Source organism: Pleurodeles waltl, chromosome 10, assembly GCF_031143425.1.
Source record: "Pleurodeles waltl isolate 20211129_DDA chromosome 10, aPleWal1.hap1.20221129, whole genome shotgun sequence".
Taxonomy (NCBI): Eukaryota; Metazoa; Chordata; class Amphibia; order Caudata; family Salamandridae; genus Pleurodeles; species Pleurodeles waltl.
In genome coordinates, this window is record NC_090449.1 from 929,129,717 (window position 1) to 929,153,436 (window position 23,720).

A 23,720-nucleotide genomic window follows, 5' to 3' on the forward strand; every position below is an offset into this window, starting at 1 on the left:
AAATGCCAATAAGCTATTTTAAAAGTGGACACTGCAAAATTCAGTTGCTCCTGGGGAAGGTTAGTTATTGAGGTAAGTAAAGCATTTACAAGTTCGTTCTCCAGGGCATAGGCAGCCCACTGGTGGGGGAGTCAAGTCATCCCCAAACACCCAGCACCAACAACACAGGGCCAGTCAGGTGCAGAGGTCAAAGAGGGGCCCAAATAACATAGGCGCCTATGGAGACTAGGGGTGCTCCGGTTCCAGTCTGCTAGCAGGTAAGTACCTGCGTCCTTGGGGAGCACACCAGGGTGAGTTTTGTAGAGCACTGGCGGGCTCCCAAACAGGCATACAAAATACACCCTCAGCGGCACAGGGGCGGCAGAGTGCAGTGTGCAAACAAGGTGTTGGGTTTTGTATTGAAATCAATGGAGGGACCCGGGGGTCACTCTGATGATGCAGCCAGGACACAGGGGGGCTTCTCGAGCCAACCACCGACTGGGCGAAGGTGAGGGCTGCTTTCTGGTCACTACTGCACCGGTAGTTGGTTCCTCACGGGCCTGGGGACTGTGGGTACAGTGCTTCTTCCAGGTGTCGGGTTCTTCGTTACCGGGCAGTCGTGGTCAGGGGGGTCCTCTGTATTCTCTCTGCAGGCGTCATTGTGGGGGTGCAGGGAGGTCAGCTCAGGGTGGACACATCGTTGGAGTCGCCTGGGGGTCTCCTCTGCGGTGTTGGTTTCTCTGGACACGGGTGGGGGGCGTCAGGTTGCAGAGTGGTGGGGACTCACGCTTCAGGAGTGAGGCTGGAGTCCCTTTAAAGATGATTTCTTCTTGTTGCTTTGGACAGAGCTGCTGTCCACAGGAGTTTCTTGGTCCTTTGGAATTGCATGGCAGTCCTCTGAGTCGTCAGAGGTCGCTGGGCCCGCAGGATGAGTCACTGTTGCATGTTCCTTGAATCTGGAGACAGGCTGGTAGGGCTGGGGCCAAAGCAGTTGTTGTCTCCTTCTCTGCGGGGTTTTCAGGTCAGCAGTCCTTCTTGTTGGGTCGTCAGGAATCTAAAATCCTGGGTTCAGGGTCGCCCCTAAATACTGCGTCACAGGGCAGTAGCCAATGGATACTGTCCTTGAGGGTGGCTACACCCTCCTTGTGCTCCCACCCTTTGGGGAGGGGAGCACCCCCCTATCCCTATTGTGCTAAGTCCTCCAAAACAAGATGGAGGATTTTCCAAGGAGGGGGTCACTTCAGCTCTGGTCACCTTAGGGGTGGACCTGGCTGAGGGGGTGACTCCTCCTTGTTTTTCTCATTATCTCCCCAGACTTGCTGCCAAAAGTGGGGGCTTAGTCCGGGGTGGTGGGCATCTCCACTAGCTGGAGTGCCCTGGGGCATTGTAACACGAAGCCTGAGCCTTTGAGGCTCACTGCTAGGTGTTATAGTTCCTGCAGGGGGGAGGTGTGAAGCACCTCCACCCAGTGCAGGCCTTTTTTTCTGGCCCCAGAGAGCAAAAAGGCTCCCCCCCCTGGGGGGGCCAGAAACTGTCTAAGATGCCCTCTGTGTGCATTTTTTAATACATCCAGCACTGGCATCAGTATTATTGATACCAAACTTCCCAATGTTCAATGTAGCCATTATGTAACTGTGGAGTTCGTTTTGACAAACTCCCAGACCATATATTTAATATGGCCACACTGTACTTACAATGTCTAAGAATAGACTTATTGAAAAAATAAGGTACACTCTTCCAAAGAAAAAAAAAAGAAGAAAACACAGGTCTCTTAGGTACTTATAAATTTAGAAGCAAGAGCCCTCACACATCTGTAAGATGTCATGCTTCATCATTGGGCTTGCTCCACGTCAGACCAGCACTGCAATTTCTGCTTGAGATCTTTTGGAATTGTATGTACCAAAGTATGCAAAAATAGGAATACATTTAAACCTACAGGTTCCAGAGAAAGGAGAAACAGCTGGAGAGAAAGATATATAAAATTGGCTCCGTCACCTACTTGAAAAACACAATTTATTGAGCGAGAAAGAAGCCGGTCAAGATTTAAAAAACCATACAGAGTGAGAGGGAAATAATGATCCCACACTCTACAGAATGAGAAGAAAATGTAAAATGTCTTTAATTGCTACAAAAAGACAACATATTTCGTGCCTTGAAAACGCCAAACGGATCGCTTGGCGCTTCATCAGGACTTCTCCAAAGCTTATAGTGTAAAAGTACACTGAGTTCTTCTATACTGAACATGTACAAAAACAAAAAATGGGTAAAAGTTACTCACATCAGTTGTATGTCAAATAGATATAAAAACTGTGAGAAACCTGTGAAAACACAAGATAGACATGCCAAATAGTCGCAGATTCTATCTATGTAATACACAATTTATGTAATAGTATGAACGTGACGTGGTGTTCAGTGCTTCTGTGTTACTGTGCTCAGTGATAACCATCAAATCAAATTGATAGTGCTTACCCTCCTTAAGTAGGGACAGGGCTCCCTGCGAAAACGTAGGCCTGTAGATAATCGGCGTTTCTATAGAAGGTATAGTGGAAGAAGGAATTCTGTAAAGCAATAAATACTCAGAACAAAAAAGTATTATTGTATACTTGCAAATGTTGTTCAAAATGTCTGGTAAAGGATGGGACATCTATTGAATAGTTCATGGATAAAGTAGAATAATCACAGGAATACAAGGACCAATCAAGTGTAAAATAACAAGTCAACACGCAGTACTGTTTTGTGCACTTTCATGGCTGTAAAAATATCACAGTATATCATGTCCCAGATAGTAATGTAACTTCAAATAAACGAAACCGATACTTTGGAATCGGGGCATTATCTGAGTGAAAAGGCATTTCAAGGATCCATGGTGCAGTCAGATTGAGCATGGAAATGATAATCAATCACATATCCCATAAAAAAAGAAGAGAAAAACAAGAGGAAAATGTCCTGCCTAAGCGTTAGTATTTTTTGGACCCCAAACTGTGGAAACACGGGCTCAATAAAGTAGAGAAATAAATAAATCATACCGCTCACCTAGAGCGGGCTTACTCACATAATCACTGACAATCCCTCACCGTAAAACATACTCCGGTTCCGCGTTCCCAAAAAGCAGAAAGTGAACACGGCTCCTGGGTTAAAATAGAATGGTTGGGGCATGGACAGCCAATCCGAAAAAGAATTAGGTGGTGTCCGTGTCCGCCCTTCATCGTTAAATACCAAAAATAAAAATAGGACGGCTTGTTTCACTCGAAAGCAGTCCGTGCCGCCCTTCGTCGTTAAAGGAGCCATTTTACTACACACCATCTGCGCATATCAGGGGTTTCAATCTTTCCCTATCTTGACGACTGGCTGTTCAAGGTGGGCTTGCCCCCCCACCCCCACCAGCTGTTGTCTCCCAAATCCAGGCTACAGTGGACCTCCTACATTTGCTGGGGTTCACTATAAACATGCCAAAGTCACACCTAACTTCCTCTTAGACACTCCCCTTCATCTGGGCTGTTATGGACACAGTAGAGTTTCAGGCTTACCTCCTGAGCGGAGAGTCCAGATTATTCAGGCTATGATATCCATGTTTCAGCCTGTATCCTGGATTTCGGTGAGAATGATTCTGAGGCTGCTGGGCCTCATGGCCTTGTGCATCCTGCTAGTGACACATGCCAGATGGCATATGTGGACTCTGCAGTGGGACCTGAAGTTCCAGTGGGCACAGCATCAGGGGAATCTCTCCAACATGGTTCAGATCTCGAAGGGAGCTGATCAAGATCTGCAGTGGGGATTGATGAACCGCTATTGGGTCAGAGGCTGATCCATCTCCCCAACCAGATCTGACAGTAGTAACAAATGTCACTCCTGGGCTGGGGCAGCCATCTGGGAGAGGCTGAAATCAGAGGCATCTGGTCTTCGGCAGAGTTCAGACTCCACATAAACCTTTTGGAGTTCTCTGCGATCAGACTAGCATTGAAAGCAATTCTTTCCTCCCTCAAGGGGAAGTTAGTGCAGGTGTTAACGGACAACTCCACTACCATGTGGTACTGTAACAAGCTCAGCCGGGTGGTGTTGTGGACCCTTTATCAGGAGGCGCTCTGCTTTTGAACATGGCTGGAACACCAGGGCATTTTCTTGATGGTTCTGACGGGCTTTCTGTTTGCTAGAGCAGACACACTCAGCCGGAAATGCTCAGTTGAGGTGGCGCAAGGTCTCTTTCAGCAGTGGGGGGGATCCTTGGTTAGATCTGTTCTCCTCTGCAGAGAACGCGCAATGTCAGCAGTATTGCATGTTGGAGTTTCCAAGGCGGCAATTTCTATGAGACGCTTTTGATCTTGAATGGAACTCAGGCCTCCTGTACACCTTTCCGCCCATACCACTTCTGCCCAGAGTTCTCAAGAAGGTCAAGAACATCTGGGCCCAAGTCATCTTTGTGGCTCCAGACTGGACATGGAGAGTCTGATATCCCAAGTTACTGAGCATGGCCATCAATCCTTCCAACAGACTGCCTCTTCTGGAGTATCTTCTGTTGCAGCAGCAAGGGAGGGTTCTCCGCCCGAACCTGTCTAGTCTCCGCCTTCTTGCGTGGAGATTGAGGGTCAACAGTTGACAGCTTTTGACCTTCCGCCCGAAGTCTGTAACGTAATCTTGGCAGCCAGGTGTCCCTCCACCAAAACAGAATATGTCTGTTGTAGGAATAAATTTGTGGCATGCTGCACAGACAAGTCTGTTGACCCCCTTTTCCCCCTCTTTCTGAGGTTCTGTTATTTATCCTTTCTCTGGCCCAGCAGGGATCTTCTATGGGCATTCTTAAAGATTATTTATCTGCTGTTTCTGTGTTTTTGAGGTTGCCTGATCAACCTTCTTTGTTTAAGTCTTCTGTTGTTACTAGGTTCCTTAAAGATCTTACTCCTGTTTCCTCCATCCCCATTCATTATGCCCCAGTGGGATTTGAATTTGGTTCTGACATTCCTGATGTGCACTCCTTTTGAGCCTCTCCACAATTGTCCTCTCAGGCTTCTCACCCTGAAAACAGCCTTCCTTTTGGCAGTTACATCTGCATGCAGGGTGAGTGAGCTGCAGGCATTGTCATCAAAGCCAGCCTACCTTTCCATCTATCGTGACAGAGTGGTGCTTCGCACTAAGGCTCCTTCTTGCCAAAAGAGGTTACACCCTTTCATGTAGGCCATCACCTTGCCTACTTTTTGCGCACCCCCACATCCTTCTAAGGAAGAGGAGAGAGACTCCATGGCTTGGACCCAAAAAGAACGTTGGTGTTCTACCTTGATCGTACACAAGAATTCCGGGTGGATCATCAACTCTTTGTCGGTTATGTGGGTGCAAAGAAAGGTTGGGCAGTGCAGAAGCGGACCATCTCCTGATGGGCCGTCCTCTGCATTAAAATCTGCTACACACTGGCCAAGAAGGAAGCCCTTAAATATTTGCATGCTCATTCTAACCAAGCTACCGCTGCGATGACTGTGTTAGCACGTGTGGAGTTCCAGTCCTTGACATCTGTCAGGCAGCAACGTGGGCTTCTCTGCTCACGTTTAACAAACACAACTGCCTTGGACAGTCAGCTCTGTAAGGACAGGTACTTTGCCTGTTTTGTTCTGCAGGACTTTCTAGTATGATCTTAGTTCACAGGTCTGCCTCTGGGAATGGTATTGCTTGGGTATCTGTTCTAAGCTAAGGAATCTGCAACTAAATGTCTCTATCAGATGGACATGTTACTTGCCTTTGGTACTGCTTTATCTGGTAGAGACCATATCTAATTGCATATACCTTATGACCCACCCATCATCCCCGATCTGCAAACTGATTTCTAGGGACAGGGACTTCCCTTTCAGGGCCTTCATTTTGATGTGCCAGTGTTCATCATGACTCTGCACTTCTGGCGTGGAAAGTCGTGAATAGAAACTGATGTCAGCGCACCGGGATGGCACCTATATAGGTCCTGCGATGCATATCTGGTGTGGATGACGCCGACGACAGAAGCAGAGACGATCAATGTCATCTAACAGAGTGCAGGGTACTGCTCGAGAAAAATCTCTGGATCCAGACTGACGCCCTGGGGGAAATTCAAAGGTAAGGAATCTGAAACTAGGTATTGTCTCTGCCAGATAAGACATTACTGAAGGTAAGTAACTTGTCCTTTAAAGACCCAGTCAAATTAAGGAAGCTTACTTCCAGAGTTGAAAGAAAGTACAGGCCTTCACCAACAGACCCTCTCTACATCAGAGGTCACCCTACTGCAGACTCCTTAGTCGTCATTACAGCGCATGAAAGAGCAGTGTCACAAAGCCCAGGGGGTGCTCCACCTCCCAACAAGGAGAGGAAGCTCATTGATGCTGCAGGGAAAAGGGTTGCAATAGAACATTCCAGTCACTGGTGAATTGCAAATTCTGTGTGCCTCCTATCACTCTATAATAAAGGTACATGGGATGAGATGGAAGAACTATTACAGCATCTCCCTGAGCAATATATGAAAAAAGGAGATCTGGTTGTGGAAATAATATAATGTGTAACCCAACAATACAATGTGCTCTAGATGGTGCAGACACAGCTGCAACAGGCATTAATTCCTGTGTGATGCTACGTTGACATGCATGGCTTCGCCTATCAAGGTTTCAACCAGAAAAGCAACAGCATATTTTAAACATACTATTTGATGCCGAGCATCTTTTTGGTCCAGAAGTTGACACACAACTCTGGAAAATCAAAAAGGACACAGAGACCCCAAGATTAAAGGGTGCCTTGCAGTCCACTATGCAAAAATACCAGCCCTTTTGGAGGTACCAAGTAAGAGGGTCCTCAAAGAATAACACCTCAGAGTCCCCAAGTTACCCAGGACAGCAGCAACAATACCACCAACACTCGGGGAAAGGATATTACAGAGGTGATTTTAAATCAACAGAGAAATGTATAGTTACACCCATAAAGGAAGCGTCTACCTCACAACAGTGTCTTCACAATCTTTCCCCCGATCACACATCACCTGTGGGGGAAGGCTAAAACAATTCCATCAGTTGTGGCTGGAAAAAAACTTCATGCCAGTGGGTGTTAGAGGTCATCAGTCAGGGATATTGCCTAGAGCTAAAAACTCACCACCAGATATCCCACCAAGAAAACACACCCTTAATCCTCATCATTACATCTGCTGAATGAAGCACTAAAAACATTATTATAAAAAAGGGGTCATAGAACCTGTCACATTCAAACATCAAGGGAAAGGAGTATACTCCCTATATTTCCTATTACCCAAAAAAGGATGGAACGCTTCATCCCATACTGCACTTGCTCCCGCTCAATCAACACATCCTATCCGAACACTTTCCCATAGTGACACTTCAGGATGTGATAGCACTACTGCAGTAAGGCAACTTCATGACAGCATTAGAAGTGAAGGATGAGTACTTTCATATACTATTCCACCCGGCACATCGCCGGTGCCTCGGTTTGTGGTAAGTGGACATCCCCATCAGTTCAAGGCACTACCTTTCGGTGTAACAACAGCCCCATGTGTGTTTAAAAAATGTCTAGCTGTAAAAGCAGCAAGTCTGAGAAGGGAGAACATCCATGTCTTCTGTTACCTGGATGACTGGCTGTTCAAGAGTTCCAGCCAGACACCCAAACTACCTTCAAACTCTTACACAGATTGGGCTTTACAATAAATGCAACAAGATCCCATTCATTCCTGCTCCAAATACAACCTTATCTGTGAGCCGTTCTCAATTCGATCACAGCAAAAGCTTACCCCAGTCCACAGAGGGTTCTCGATCTCCAGAACTAACTGGCTCTCTTTCAACCACATTGTTGCCTCTTGGTGAAAATTATATTGAGTCTTTTAGGTATGATGGCTTCATCATAAACAATAATTCCACATGCAAGACACCATATGCAACCCTACAGGAGTGCTAAGCATCTCAATGGTTACAAGCAGGGTGCAACACGGAGGATCTATGTTGGTTTCACCCAAGGTTCTTCAGGCACTACAATGGTGGATTGCGAAAACCACACAAAAGAGAAGAGCCTTCAAGGGCCCAATTCCGCAGGTGACAATTACTATGGATGCATCACTTAACAGGTTGGGATGCTCACATGGAGGACCTCATAGTAGAGGTCACTGGTCTGCACAGCAACAAACATTTCACTTCAATGTTCTAGAACCTCTAGCCATACAAATGGCTCTCAAAGCATTTCTACCCAACAGAGCAGGGGAGAATGTACACAATATAACTGCAATGTCCTACATCCAAAAATAGGGAGGGACTCATTAATTACAGCTGTCTCAACTAGAAAATCTCATATGGAAATTTGCCATCAGTCACAAAATCCACTTCCTGGTGCAGTACATACCATAAGCGGGCAACTTGCTTGCAGACTGCTAAGCAGGATGCAACAACAAGTCCACAAATAGGAAGTTCACACTTAACCCCTACAAACATACTTTCAGATAGGGTTGGGGGGGTGCCAAGAATAGATCTGTTCACCACCGCAATAAATGCAAAACGTTCCATCCAGGCACCCACATCCACAATCCAAAGGTAATGCACTATGGAAGAACTCGTCTGGTAAATTCGCATATGCTTTTCCACTTCTCCCACACATTCCTTATCTGGTCAGGAAACTCAGACAAACATCAATGAAAATGATCCCTATTGCTCCAACATGAGTATGTAAACCATGGTACACAACACTACAGGAGCTGTCCCTAGTACATCACAAGAAGCTTCCCAGCATTCCAGACCAGGGATAGTCAGCCACCCGAATGCACAACAACTCAGTCTTGCAAACTGGCTTCTGAGGCTATGGAATCTGGGCACTTGCAATTACCACCAGAATGTATGGTGATTAGAAAGGGAGCCAGAAGACCATCCACAAGGGCGTGTTATCCAGCAAAATGGAAACGGTTTGTCCACTGTTGTGCTGCATACAACATAAACCCTTGCACTCCATCTGAACAACAACTGGTCTGTTACTTGTTACATCATCAAAAATCACATCTAGCATATACTTCCATAAGACTGCATTTAGCAGCAATTGCTGCATATCTGCAAAACAGAAACCTTCAGTCTCTTTTTCACATGCCAGTAATAAAAGCGTTCATGGAGGAACTCAAGAGTCATTCCACCACGTACACCTCGTATACCATGATGGAACCTAAATATTGTGTTAACAAGATTATTGTCCTCCATTTGAAACGATGCATAAATCCAAATTGCAGTTTCTAGCATGGAAATTGGCTTTCCTCATTGGAGTTACATTGCTAAGAAGAGTTTGAGAAATACATTCACTAACTATTGAGTAAACTTATTTCCAAGTTTTCCAAGACTGAGTTCACCTACACACAAACCCAAGGTTTGTGCCAAAAGTTATATCACTTTTCTACTACATCATATAGTCGATTCACCAGTTTTCTTCCTAAAACCAGAGACAGTTGCAGAAAGGGCACTTCATACACTGCATGTTTTAAGAGCCCTTATGTGCTATGTGAAAAGAACCAAAACATTTTAAAAAACACAACAACTCTTGATAGATTTTTCAAACCCAAGGAAAGGTAATTCCATCTCCAAGACAGGAATTGCTAGATGGATTGTTAAATGCATACAAATGTGCTACTTCAAAGCAAAAAGAATACTGCCCACAACACCGGTGGCTCACTCCACAAAGAAAAACGGGATCATTAATGTCCTTCATTAGAAATATCCCATTAGCAGGCATTTGTGAAGCAGTTACATGGACACACACACTTTTGCAAAATACTGTTGTGTGGATGTACAAACAAGACAACAAGCTCTAGTGGCACAAACAGTTGTGCGCACATTATTTCAAGCAAATACACCATCTAAAGCCTCAAAATCAGTGTGAGAGAAGTACTGCTTTACAGACTATGCATAGCACTTTTATCTGCAGCAAACACATGCTACGACTGGAGTATGTTACTTACCTTGTTAGCATCTATTTGTAGCGTGTAGTGCTTCAGATTTACATGCACCCTCCCGCCTCCATGGCAGGTACTAGCTGGTGTCAAATACACACAGAAAATGTAAGCATGTTCACCAACAAATGCTAACCCAGCAGACTATATCCTCCTTTCTTGCATGGCAGGGAAATTTTTTTACAATCTAACACAGCAGCTGTTGAACATACACATTGCCTTGAGGAGTTGGAGATATGACGTGGGCCATAAGACTTCCTCAAGTAAAACAAATCACAGAGTCCGGGCCCAACACCAGATGGCATTAGTGTGCATGGCAGGTGAAGCTGCAGCACTACACACGAATAATAGATACTTAGAAGGTAAGTAACATGCTCCTTACCTTTGGTAACGCCTTTTGTAATAGAGACTCTTGTCTAACCACATAGTCCTCATCGACCTATCCTCCTTCCCTTTCTATGGAGTGGACTCATATAGTACATTATTAAGATTACAACCTGAAGTCTGCACGCTGCCATGAACTTATTTCAATAGCGACACATCCGTTGGCTCAGACAGATGGTGGCCCAATGTCATGTCTGGGAGGGACCTGATGTGGAGCCTCATATCACCTCCTGTTCATTTCTGAGGGAATTGCTTTAGACGTTTCTGGATCCAGTTGTGCCTTGGGAAATTTACACTGTGAGGAATCCCTGGTTACATAGAGTCTTTACCAGACTGCCAGAAAAAGAGTCGCCAAAGGTAAGTTAGTTCTTCTTTCAAGACATAGAAGTTATTTCATAGACTAGACTCCACAACCCTTTTAATCCATTTGTTGTCTGTGTGGTGAACCTGTTGACCATAGGGTCCGTCTTTAGGGTTAATTTTGTGGTATTGATATGCCCAGTAGTGCTTTTGGTCTGGCACTGCTTTAAGCCCTGCGTCTGATTTGCTTGAGGCGATAGGCACTGGAAGTGACTGACTTCCATGAAGGAGCCAAATGAAGAAGTTAACTGTAATCTTTGACCTCTTAACCATTTTTCTTGTTTTTGGTATGCTTAAGCAAATTTAATGTGATGTTGCTGTAACTGGTGCATGCTGAACATAACTTAACCAGTAATATTTTAACAAGAACATTCTGAAATAGAACTTACAAGATGGCGTTTTTTACATGAAGAATAATTCCTGCACATTGTATGTTACATATTCAACTCACTTATTAACTGTAAGTTTAGTTTATTCCTAAGGTTTGTCTGATAGAAAAGGTAATATTCAGTTTGATGTATTGTAGTACAAAATTAGGCTGGATAAATATGATTGGTTTACAAGAGAGCATTAAACTTAGTTGGTTATTTTTTGCTTTTATAATTTTCTTGGTGTAGCTGATTGTAAAGCACTCAAGCGCACTACTTTGTTGAGTAATGCTAAAGCAACGTCTATTTTTTCAGTCTCTAGATGACCTTTCAAATGTCACTTCCGATGAGCTGGTGCAGCTTCATGCATATATTTCAGAAACTGGTAAGAGATTTCCCCATGCTAAATGTAACATTTCATATCTTTGTTGCCCAGCACTTCAAATACCCTTGCGAACTGTTCATCCTTTTCCTTCACTTTCGCTTTTCCTCTCATTTCCAAAATGACTTTGTCATATTTTATTTTAATGTTTCTGTCTTTAACAGTATTTTCTTTTATGGTTTGCTGATACTCTAAAATGGTACATATTTGCTTTGCACCATTAAAAATCTAACCTGAGTATTTCAAAGTTCAGGTGCAGAGCCACTGATTTTTCTTCTTGGGAAGTAGGATCAAGTAATGCAGCAAGGTTGGCAAGATATGCAGGATGGAAAAACGTATTAATGTAACATATTATGGAAGGAACTTTATGTAAGAATAATGCATTATTGTTTTTTTAGATGTGTACCTAATTATTTGAAACCTATTCAATTGCCTTAGGCAATACAGTTGTTAAAGAAAAAAACATCCTGTGTTCAGATAATAATATACAATGTAGTGTTTAACAGCAGTAATCAATTCTTACATTGCAAAAAACATTTAATAGCGTAGTCAAAAAGTCCAGAGGCAGAGCAGCAACATAAATGTAAACCGATGTAATTTTATTTTGCAAAAAAATTCTATTTATTAGGAATTTGTTGCATATATACATAATTTCTTTTACTTTGATCTGTCTTTCTCCCTCTGTCTTTTATAATAGCGACTATTATATGTGACAAACACCTTTTGTTTGCTTACAGCTGGGTTGGTTAATACGTTATTTTTTTTAACTAAATCGCTCCCAACATCAAACCTCTTTGCCTTTTAACCTCCTACTGCCCCCCCCCCCCCCACCTGCCCCCAGCTCTACTGAAAACAAAATCCTTCCAGGCTTTTTCTTACGAAATCTGTCTGCTTTGTAACTTCCCACAATCCCCAGAGCTGTTTGCTTTGGCTAATAAGCGTACAATTACAGCAGCCACGTTTTTCGAAAAGTAACTTAGCTGCTGTGCCCATTGTTTTCAAAACATCTGTGTTCATAGAGCATGCGGTTTTCTACAATGCTAGCACCTGCCAGAGAATCGTGTTATGTGAGAAGACTGAGATAACAACAGATTTTCATTAACTGCTGTTGAAAGTTTGTACTATTCGTGGCATCTATATTTTAAGAATTGCCCAGGAGGTCAGTGTGTATGTGGTTTGTTCTGGGTGCAGGATATGTATGTTTGTAGACCTAGCTGTTCCACTTCTTAATAAAAAATTGCCCCTTTTCCACCTTTATGTATGCTAAACAGTCATCTGAGTGTCTCACATTAAGATATTTATTATTGTGGACACAGCTGCTTTGAGAACAACGGGATGTGAAGTGAATTGGTATCACTGACGGAACAAATCCTTTAAAGGATCTACATAAGGATACTTTGAAACTTGAACTAACATTAGTCTGCTCTTCTCCGAAGATGAATATTTATGTTTGAATAATCCTTTTTGTATTACAAAAAACTAGCCATTCACCTCATTTTATTTAACACTGTATAGCCTTGAACAAAGTTAAACGCATCTTGTGTAACTCATTACTTTTGTGCTATTAACACTGTTATTTGTTATCCAGAAAATCCAGTAACTAAGCTATCTTCACCTCGACGAGGTCTGACTTCAGCAATTAAAAGTGTGCTTGTGCTTGTGGTGGCATTAAAATTTAATAGACATCGTTTTGTGAAATATTTGAGCTAGAATTGTTTTTACATTTTAGTAGAAATTAAAAAATGACAGCAAGTATTGCATTGTTTGCCAAGTCCCTCTTTCTGTAGATTATTCTAGTATGGTAGGATAATTTAAATTTGGTGTCCCCAAATGAAGATTCTGTAACTTTCTACGGTAACTCTAATCTCATTTCTCTTATTCCAAAAGTCAGTTTGCCTCCTTTACTGTGACGTACAATTTAAACCTAAGAAATGTCTTTATTAATGGTCAGAATTTATTAGGCAATTTGCTGCATCCCCTTACGCAGGGCACTGAGAGTGCATGATTTAAAGGGTAGTTAGACAGAAGTTTTCTGATGCTGCACTGAGGTCATAGTGGCTGAGAATAGACATTCTTAGTGCATGTTTAAGTACATTAGCTATTCTTTTAGAATATATACCTGTTCCTGAGTAAAAATAAGAATTAATTATACCCCCTTGTCCCTAAACAATTTGTCAGAATCGGACAAGGTCTTATTCAACAGCAACGAGAAATAAGCACTAACCCCTTGACTGGATGGGAAGCCATCACAAAGACATTAAGGGACACTTATGCCACTATGGTAAAGCTTAGGAACTCGATTCAGGAAATGACCCCGCAGGGGTGTCACACTGCCCCACAGCAGGCGAAAATACTGTCTTTCAAGAAAACAGTAAACAAAACACTTTGATTGTGCCCATTAGACTCAAAGCAGGCCTAAAAACAGAACTGGGCCATAAAAAGAGAAGAAGAATCCCTTTGGGCCAAGCTGATCTTTGATATAAAAAGCAACAACAACATGCAATTCTGGCACACAATGAATATGCTTTAATGCCCCATTTATTGTGGTGTCAGCTCTCATCTAACTGAGGAGGCCTAGGCCACATTTCTGTTCAAGCACTTTAACCACTTGGCAGAGGCGGGAACCCAAGCAAGAACTTCAGTGGAGTCTCCGTCAGACACTACTTATGCACTAAATAAAATGATAGAGACCAAATAACATTTGACCAGCAACTACACTGTGACTTCCCAACAAAAACCTTCCCAATTTCAACACAGCAAATCATGAGACAGATATCTAAAGAAAGACGTGAGGGGGGCCCGTGTCCCAGTAGCATCCCACCTGCCTTGTTCAAACAGGTAGTATCCAACTGGGCGGGGAGTTTGGTGCCAATGTTCCTAATAGAGGGATCAATCATGGCCTCTAGGATGTGGTCTATAATCTCACCCATTTATAAACACAGCAATAAGAGCAGCGCAAAAATATTAGACTGGTAGCTCTCATGGACAACACAGCTAAATAATTTGCTGGGATCATCTTAGAGGAGCTAACACCATGGGCTACAAGCAACTCAATCATTCCTCTAAACCAGACTGGATTTTGTAAGCGTACGAGCATCACTACCTAACTTTTGGCCCTTTCTTTACTAGTTAATACTGTGAAGAAGGTCTGGCTAGCCCAGTATTTCTTGTTCTTGTTTTTTACTATTGTTCTGCTTTTGACTATATAGACCAGGGCAAATTGTGGCGTGAGCATTACATCTGCCCCTCTGAAACACTGGGATACAAGTCAAGTTGGGGGTAGGAACACACCACTCCAGGTGCATTTCAACCACCTAAGGCCTAAAGCTGGGGTGTCTCCTAGCCCCCGCTTAGTTTAATCTCTTTTTTGGTGAATTTAACACCAAAGCTGGGCAGCCGCAATTCCCATGCCTCGAAAGTTGGAAGGTTTGATCTCTCAAATCTCCTTTATACCTACGACCAAGTGCTAATAAGCCACAGCCCGGTTGGGCTGTAGTAATTGCTTGCTGTTACTCAAACCTACTCGGCCGACAATGGCTTGAAGATCAACTTAGAGAAAACCAAGACCATGGCAATAAACCAATCAAAAAACAGGAAAAGGTCCCCACGCTAGTATCTGGCCAACCAACCTCTGTAGTCTCTGGAGACAGTAGCAGAATTATAAGTATTTAGAAGTGATAATAGGCAGCAATGTATCATGCTGAGGAGGAGAGGTAACACTCCAGCTCTTGCACTAAAAAATTCGAAGAAGAAAATGGCTAGCTCCAGCTTTACACCACTACTCCAGGTGATCTAAGCAACGCTCGTACCGACAATAACTTATGAGAGCGAGCTGCTGTGGTGTAGAGATGCGTCCACTCTGGATGGGATAATGGCAGGAGCATATAGAATGATCCCCAAGTACAATTCACCAGCACAGATAAGACTCTAGTTTGGCGTGCAGAAGCAAACACTTGCCAGAAGGGATGCACACATTGAAGATCAAGCGTGCACAGCTGAACACCTTGAATGCCCACCTCTGGATAGGACTGACAACCAGTTATAACTCTCCTGCAAGGGTCTGTCTTAATGGGTCAATAAAACAAATGGGCCTACAGGGCTTGTGGGAAATGTCTGCATCTCATGCCAGCTTTAAAAACCTGGTTAATAAAATCATCAAACAAATCTCCTTAATTGAGGATAAGGCAACACTGGCAGGCAGAGCTCATGGCTAGTTTGTCTTGCATAGCTATGTTAAAGCATCATCGCAACCCTACCTACACATAGGGTTCACCAAAGCAGATAAAGAAAAGTACGATGCGTTATCACCTTGGCGTATTGCTCTAGTTATTCCATCTACCGCCCTGTTAATCCAACCCAGCCAGAACCAGTTATCGCTTGTGTGGAACAGGGAGAGAAGACATATTGCACTTACTATGTATGTGTAAAGAACTACTGGGTGAGCAAAGAGGAATGCTACACCCCCTTTTTGAACCAAAGTGAAATTCAGTCTTGCAGACAGGTGGTCATGGCATGCTTCGTCCTGGAGGAATTGCAGCTAAACTGCCACTTTGTGAGATATCTAAACAAGGAGAAAAGTAAATTGGCATCTGTAACTAACCTTGAGGGCAAGCAGGTGTATTAAAGTGAGCCTGTGCAATGAGAACGGCAGATCAGGGTTGCCTATGAAACTGTGTAATAACATGCTCAAAATTCTGGTGCTGACATGGTCCAATAGTTTGTTCAGTCTGTCGAGGAAAGAGAAGAATCCCCTCTGGTCATGTAGATCACAAAAGAACTTAAGTAGAGTAGGAACGTCATTGGATCTGGAACATATAATGAATACATATGGCATATAGAAATCATTATTTCAGCAGTTCACTGAGTGGGAGGTTGTACTTTTAGAATGATTTTCATTTTGCACAAAAGAAAGCAGAACTTGGGAGGGACTTTAACATGTTTGCCTATAAATGATTTGAAGTTTTTTTTAAATAAATTTCAGTAGAACATTATTTGTCTGCTGAGCTCAATGCCGTTCTTCGACTCCTAGAGCTGAAGAAAGCAGTCTGGTACACACAGAGTCGCTTTAATGACCCTAAATATTGCAAAGATTTTTATTAGTCATGCAAATATTACAGACTGCAAACTAGTTATTTCCTTATATGTCCATGTGTACTATTGCCAATTAACTTACCTCCGATAGTGGACAGGCAAACAATGGGGATCCATTCCACATATGCACTTTATCCCTTCATATCTGAGGCTGCTTCTTATCTGACTTTGCACATTTCCCCATCTGACCACATCAATGCCTTTGCATGCTTGGCTAACCTTTCCTGCCTGGGTTACTGTCAAGTACTGCGACTACGTTGAATGTATACACTTTATTTGTTTGCACTTTATTTGTTTGTGATACCTTGCTCTTTTTAATTGATATTGCATTGTTGGCAATAGTTTTTAAACATATTATAATTGTTTGCAATGGCTTTGATCAAATTAAGCAGTGATAAATGTACTTACATATGTCAGTCATGATGTCAGAAGGAAAACTGTCACACAGGAAGTCAGAATATTACTTGATATTTATTTGTTTAAATGTGACTGTTTCTTGCACAGACATAGTAAACACTCATGGGTCATGCTAAATTTTACTGAACTAAAACAATAAATACTGAGGAACTTTGAGGATAGAAATTTCTAATAACATAAGCATTGTTTTAAGCAAGAAATGGAGATGCAAAAATAACTGCTTTGAGCATTGTTTTAACCATGAAAAATAACAAGCAGATCTCTAGAATGTGTCTTGTTTGGAAGTGGGGGCTCCAGTCAACCTATTAACATTGTCCAAAGGAATACACTATAAATATAAAGCACCTGCCATTTCATTCCATTGCTGTTGGGGTACTACGTTTGCTGGTAGGAAGAGCCATAGCTATCTCTTTATGGTTAATATCCTGTTTCAGTTTCCCTTCCCCCAAGCCACAACAGGCACCGTAAGTCAAATCACTGCCCTCGGGTAGGACCTTGGTCAGTCTTTGAAGTTATTGCAGTATTTTCTAGTGTCATGTCAGAGAACTGAATTCATAAAGACAATATTAAACATGAAGGGAGTCTGCTACCCTATAAAGCATGTGTCTCTGTAGAATGAATAAGCATTTCTACATCTGTTCTTGGACAGAGGCAGGTATTTCTAAAGAACTTTGGACCCCATCAGGACCAAACAAAGGGCTTTACCATTTCCAAGAACTTTTGTTGATATCTATAGAACTAGCAAGCTGCTAAAAGAGGAATGCTGAAAGACTCAAGCCGAATATCAGCTAAAAATGTGACTCAAAAGAAACATATTGATATCCTTACGGAAGCAAAAAAGATGTTGATTTTAATTCTCAATACAGGCAGTGTGATCCATAGTTTAGCAAGGTAATGTGTAAAATATTATTCCCATTTTTGAGGCCCTTTCATCCTTTTGGATACAGTCACACATTTTGATTTTTCTCGATCTCTAAAGTAGGTTTCTGATACAGTTTCAGTTTGTCCTTATGGTAAGACCAACTAAAGCTGTAAACTACCCCCAGTGCCAGAGTAAGAATTGTTAACATAATGTGGACATTAACAGTCTGAGGTTGACAAATTATCCTTTTTCTCTTGATTGTTCTGTAGTCAGTAAATACAACTGTGGGAAAATAACACACATAGCAATAAAACTTAATAAACTTTGAAAGTTGAAACACATAAAGTAATATCTCCCTTAGTTAGACTAGGGTTTTTTTCAAAGCTGTAAATGGTGATGTACAGAAAGAGAGTCCTAGTATTGTCTACCTTTTGCATGCATTCAGTTTGACATTTTAATGGATACTTTGGAAAATGACCTAGTCTATCAGAAGGGAGACCGAAGCTTCAATATAACCTTGGTGTTATGTTCTAAATTTCATGCTTTGTGATTTTGTAACACGTAACGATCACCCTCATAAAGTCACTTCTTTTTTCTGACACCTAAGTAGCGTAGCCAAAGAATGTTGCCATTAAAGTCCTGTTATGAAGTGAGTAAAAAAGTCTTCCATGGTTTCCTGAATCACAATTGTTTTTCTGTCTTGCACTGCTCTTTAGAATTCTTTTTACAGCGGTTATCTGGCTATGTTTTGAGGTGGGGGAAATAAGTTAGTTGCCACTTAAACAAAAAGGGTATGATTGGTGCACTGGAGCTGCTCACTTTATTGTTAAGTGTATTTATCCTATAGAAGGCTTTGTGTGCAAGGGACAAGGCCTCATACTCAAAATTAGCCTTAACCAAGAGCCAGTGCAGCTTTTCATATGGTCGGAGTTCCAAAATGAGCTATGCAGCCTTGTATTGGAGCAATTCAGATTTTAGGAAAAATGTTCAATGTCTTCATATATACAGTTGCTGTTGTCTCAGAGGAAAATGGAGACTAGCACTCTACTTTTCAGAGAGTAGTCATTTCATTCTCTCGAGAGTTTTGAGATGACCGGTATCTGATAGAGACTTCTAACTGCAGATTTCTTACCTTTGATTTTCCCCTGGTGTCAGACTGGATCCAGAAATCCATGCTCGAGCAGTACTCCTGCGCACACCGTTGGGTGGCTCCATTTGGCTTTGTGTGGTAATGTTGGCAGCAAAAGTGACCTCATAGTCCTCTGTATAGGCACCACGCAGGCACACAGGTGTCAATTCTTTTCTTTCAGTGCCAGTTAGCACAGATCCGGTGAGAGCTACCCCTTTGTTGCCTTTTGACAGGCCCTTTTGTAACATTTTGTCGAGATTTTTTCTTCAAGTGTGTCGATAATTACATCAAAGAAGGCTGGGTTCAAATCGTGCGGCGCCTGTCACTGCACCATGTCAGTTACGGACCCCCCATTTCGTTGGCCTCTAGTGCCTCAAGTATGACCACAACTCCAAGTCGTGCTCAGACTGCTGGGCCATAGCGCCAAAGGCTTTAAGGGAGTGGTCCCTAAAGCTGCTTGTGGCCCGGCAGTCAGAGACACCGGCACATGTGACTCCTCGGAGGTCTTGGTCCCAGTCTATAAGGAGGTCGAGGGACTTTTCCAGGAGCCCAAGACCTCTTTGTCTCACTCTAGGTCCTCAGAACACTTAAGGAAGAGGCATAAAAAGAAGTCCAAGAGGACTTCGACTTCACCTCGTCCGTTGGGTGACGAGATGAGCGGGGAACATTAACGTTCTTGGTGCGTTTCTGCTGAGCTGTTCCCTGTTTCGACTCTGGGCCTCCCCCTGTTTCCGGGAGCCGGGTGGACAACTGCTGAGATTGAGGAATTTTATGAGGCCATGCGCCGCGTATTTGAGTGGGCAGACCCCTCTGTCGTGCCTTCACGCCCGCGGGGTCAGAGGAGGTCCTGTCCGATTCCACACCAGAGGCTTTGGTCTCGTCTCTGATGGGGTCTCATAGATCCGATTCCGGACCGGCGCCGGTCCCAACCCAGATGCTGCTGGTGATGCCAGCATCACTGTGATTCCAGACGATCCGGAGCCAGAACAGCATCGCACAACACAGATTTCAGTGCCCACAGGTGCCAGATTGTTGCCTCAACCTTCATTCACACAGCCAGGCATGGGAGAAGATTGGTGGGATGAGGGGTCACTTGGTCCTTTAGTACACCAGTTGAAGAGATCTTCAAATTGGTATGAGGAGCTAGGATAGGCCAGTGAACTGGACACCTCTCCAGATACTGGCTTGCTTCCCCCCACCCCCCAGTGAGGCTATGGAGGAGGGAGCTTCCTATGCAGTGGAGGTGGCAGAGGTCCTCAACCTCAATCTACCCTCAGTGGCAGTCAAGATTAGCATCTTGACTGAAGTGCTTCAACCTGGGGCTTTTACATCCGAACCCCTTTTGCCCTTTAACGAAGCACTTACAGATGTCCTGCTGGGAACTTGGTCCAAACCCAGCACAGAAGCTCCTGTAAATAGAATGATCACCCACGGCCATCTCCCTACACCGGGCAACCCTAGCTTCCTCAGCCAACACCCTACGCCTGAGAGCTTGGTAGTCCAAGCATCCACTTCCCCTGGCACATTCCCTTCCGCTCCCCCGGTAGGTAATCTACGAAGCTGGACCATCTTGGGAAGTAGATTTTTTCTTCCACCAGCCTGGCACTGGGGTTGGTGAACACACCGTTTCTCTCACAACATTTGGGATATTGGTGTGCAAGTGCTGCCTCAAGTCCTGGAGGAGGCCCGGGCCATACTCTCCCATGCAGTAAAAGACAGGAGGGATGCAGCGAAGTTCAATCTTCTTTTGTTACTTAGATACAAGTGACTCGCAAGGCAGAGAATTTCCATCGACAGTGGCCTTAAGGCATCATGCCTGGCTGAAAAAATCTAGTTTTTCAGGGGATGCCCAGGCAAACCTGATGGACATGGCCTTCTGTGGCACTCGCTAGTTTGCCGAGAAGTCAGACTTGCCGCTGGAGCACTTTAAGGACACCTATTCTACGGCCAAGTCCTTGGGCCTCTCAGCGATGCCCTCATCCACAGTCTGCCTTTCGTGGCTACGGAAGGGGCATGGCACTGCACCTGTCCTATGCCAGTCACCATCCTACACAACCACCCCAGGCTATGTGGGGATGTGAGCGAAGTGCCTTCAGACCTAGGGGGTCTGCAGGCCAGAAGTCTTCCATCACCCAGTGCTCGACAGCTGAAGCCTCAAAGCCCTCCTAGTTTTGTTCTACAAGACCATGCTTGCCCAGTTGGAGGGAGAATACACCATCATCTTCTCCACTAGCAGTCCATAACATCGTACTCTCATGGGTACTGCAGATCACCCTGACTCCGGATGATCTGCAGTACCCATGCCATTCCAATCCTATCCTCCCACAATAGCACCAACATTCGAACAGCTGACGGGGGATAATATGTCTCTACTCCGAGAGGAAGTTACGGCTCTCTTGACCACGGGAGCCATAGAAAAGGTCCCAATATCAGAAGTAGGTACTGGCTGTTATTCCTGCTACATTCTGATGCCCAATAAGAACAAGGGTTTTTGCCCTATTCTAGGCCTGTGGACCATAAATCTCTTCCTTAAGAAGGAGAAGTTCAAGATGCTCACATTGGCCCAGGTCTGGTCTGCCCTAGACCTAGAAGACTGGTTGGTAGTGCTGGACTTAAAGGATGTATATTTTCATATTCCCATCCTGCCGGCCCACAGGCATTACCTGCGGTTCAAGGTAGGCCAATGACACATTCAGTTCATGGTGCTGCCATTTGGCCTTACCATTACCCCTCGTGTGTTCACCAAGGTAATGGTGGTGGCCGCAGCTCATCTGTGCAGGGCAGGGGTTTCAGTCTTCCCATACCTCGACGACTAGCTGTTGAAGGCAAGCTCACCCCAGGCAGTTGTCTCCACCTCTAGTTTACTTTAGGTTTGAGGATTTGTAGAGCGCATGGCTACCCGAAGGCCTCCTAGTGCTGAGGAAGATCACTAGGTAAGAGGAACAGACCTAAACAGAGAACAAAACAGTTTTCGATTTTCTACGAAAAGAAGATCCTGTCCTTTCATGACGAGGTTCCAAGGGTAGGGAGTTCCAGATCTTAGCTGCTCTACAGGCGAAGGATCTACCCCCCAGCTAACTTTCTTAGCACGAAAGGAGTTAATTAAAAAATCTGAAGAAGATCTGAGTATTCTCTGGGGGGTATAAGGAATGATCATTCGTATGAGGAAGATTGGACCCTTGTTTCGAAGGGCTCGTGAATAAAACATGTAGCCTTAAAAATAATGTGTTGTTCAATCGGGAGCCAATGGAGGGAAGCCAAAGCTGGAGTGGCAGATGAATGTCTGTGGGTGTCTGTGAGTAGGTGAGCAGCAGCGTTCTGCACCACCTGAAGTCTCTTTAGAACATGTGAAGGAGAGCTCAGGAGCAGTACGTTCCCATAATCGAGACGTGACAGTATCAGAGCCTGAGTAAGAAGTCTTTTGGCTGAAAATGGAAGTAATTTAAAGATTTACCTAAGGGTTCTTAGAAAATAGAAACTGGTAGCTACCAGGTTCTTAGAATGGCATTCCATTGTAAGGTGCGGGTCCAGCCAAAAGCCCAAGCTTTTTATAGAATCTTTAGGCAGAGGTAGATCCTAAGCAAGTTCACTGCTAAGGATGGGGACCTAAGTAAGGAAGGATTCCTGACGATCATAACATAAGGTAGCCTGTTCTTGGGTATTCTTAGCAGAGAAGGAGTAGACCAACTGAGTATCATCCGCATAAGATACTAGAGATAGTCCATGTGGCTCAATAATTCTTGCCAGGGGGGACATATAAATGTTAAAAAGAGTAGGGCTCAGAGAGGAGCCCTGCGGCACCCCACAACTGAGTGGCAGAGGTTTAGAAAAAAAAAAGAAAAACAATCAAGGACTTAAAAGGCCATGTCCTTCAGGAAGTCAGAGAGCCACTGAAATAGGGTCCCTGAAAAACCCATCCGAGAGATTCTCGGAAGGAGAATATTATGATCTACAGAATCGAATGCAGCACTCAGATCCAAAAGGCTAATTGCTGCATTGCCACCTGAATCCAAGCGTTGACGGGTGTCCTCAGTAACCGCCAACAGGGCAGATTTCATGCTATGCAAAGGTCTAAAATCCATCTAAGTGTGATGTAGAAGATTGTAATCCTCGAGAAAGCCCGAAATTTGTTTAACATGTTTTTCGATAATTTTAGATTTTATCGGCAGAAGGGCAATTGGTCTATAATTGCTCAATGACCTAGGATCAAGCCTAGGCTTTTTTAATAAAGGTTTGATGACAGCATGTTTTCAGTTTTGTGGAAGCTGACCAGAGGTGAGATAATTATTGCGAATCCTAGTTAGAACAGGCATAATAACGTCCGCACTGAGGATTAATATAGACGGTGGGGCCGGATCAAGGGGAGAGCCTGATTTTATAGTGCGTAGGAGATCGAGAACTAGGTTCTCAGTCAGAGGCTAAAACGCTATGAAAGTGACATTTGAAGGGTCTTGAAATGCCGTAGTGGCTTCTTGTGTGGAGAGGTGGGAGAAACCTTGTTGAATATCAAGAACTTTTTCATGAAAGAAAGCTGCCAAATTGTCACTGTGCTCCGAAGATGCTTGTTGAATTGGGATGCAAGGAGAAGGGTCTTGAGTTAATTCTTTAACAATTGTAAAGATTTCTTTAGGAGAATTGGAGGATTGTTCTGTTCTGGCAGCACAGAACAGTCCTTGCACGGTTTTAATTTCCGCATGATAGTCTCTAATTGCTGCCCTATATTCACATTTAGAGTCATAGGTTTTTCTCCATTTCCTTTCTGTTTACATATCCTTTTATGTTGCCGTATCTTAGGAGAAAACCAAGAGGACTTCTTGGTAGGT

At 43.7% G+C, this 23,720-nt stretch overlaps 1 protein-coding gene across 6 annotated transcripts in view; it reads left to right on the forward strand.

Annotated features, from left to right (window-relative positions):
- The window catches only part of SNX13 (sorting nexin 13), a 587,891-nt gene that overhangs the window by 375,760 nt on the left and 188,411 nt on the right, over window positions 1-23,720 (forward strand). For all 6 annotated transcript variants that reach the window (XM_069211703.1, XM_069211707.1, XM_069211702.1 and 3 more), the window contains exon 19: window positions 11,332-11,401. In XM_069211703.1, coding sequence (XP_069067804.1) covers window positions 11,332-11,401 — 70 coding nt within the window. The remainder of the gene's footprint in view (window positions 1-11,331; window positions 11,402-23,720) is intronic.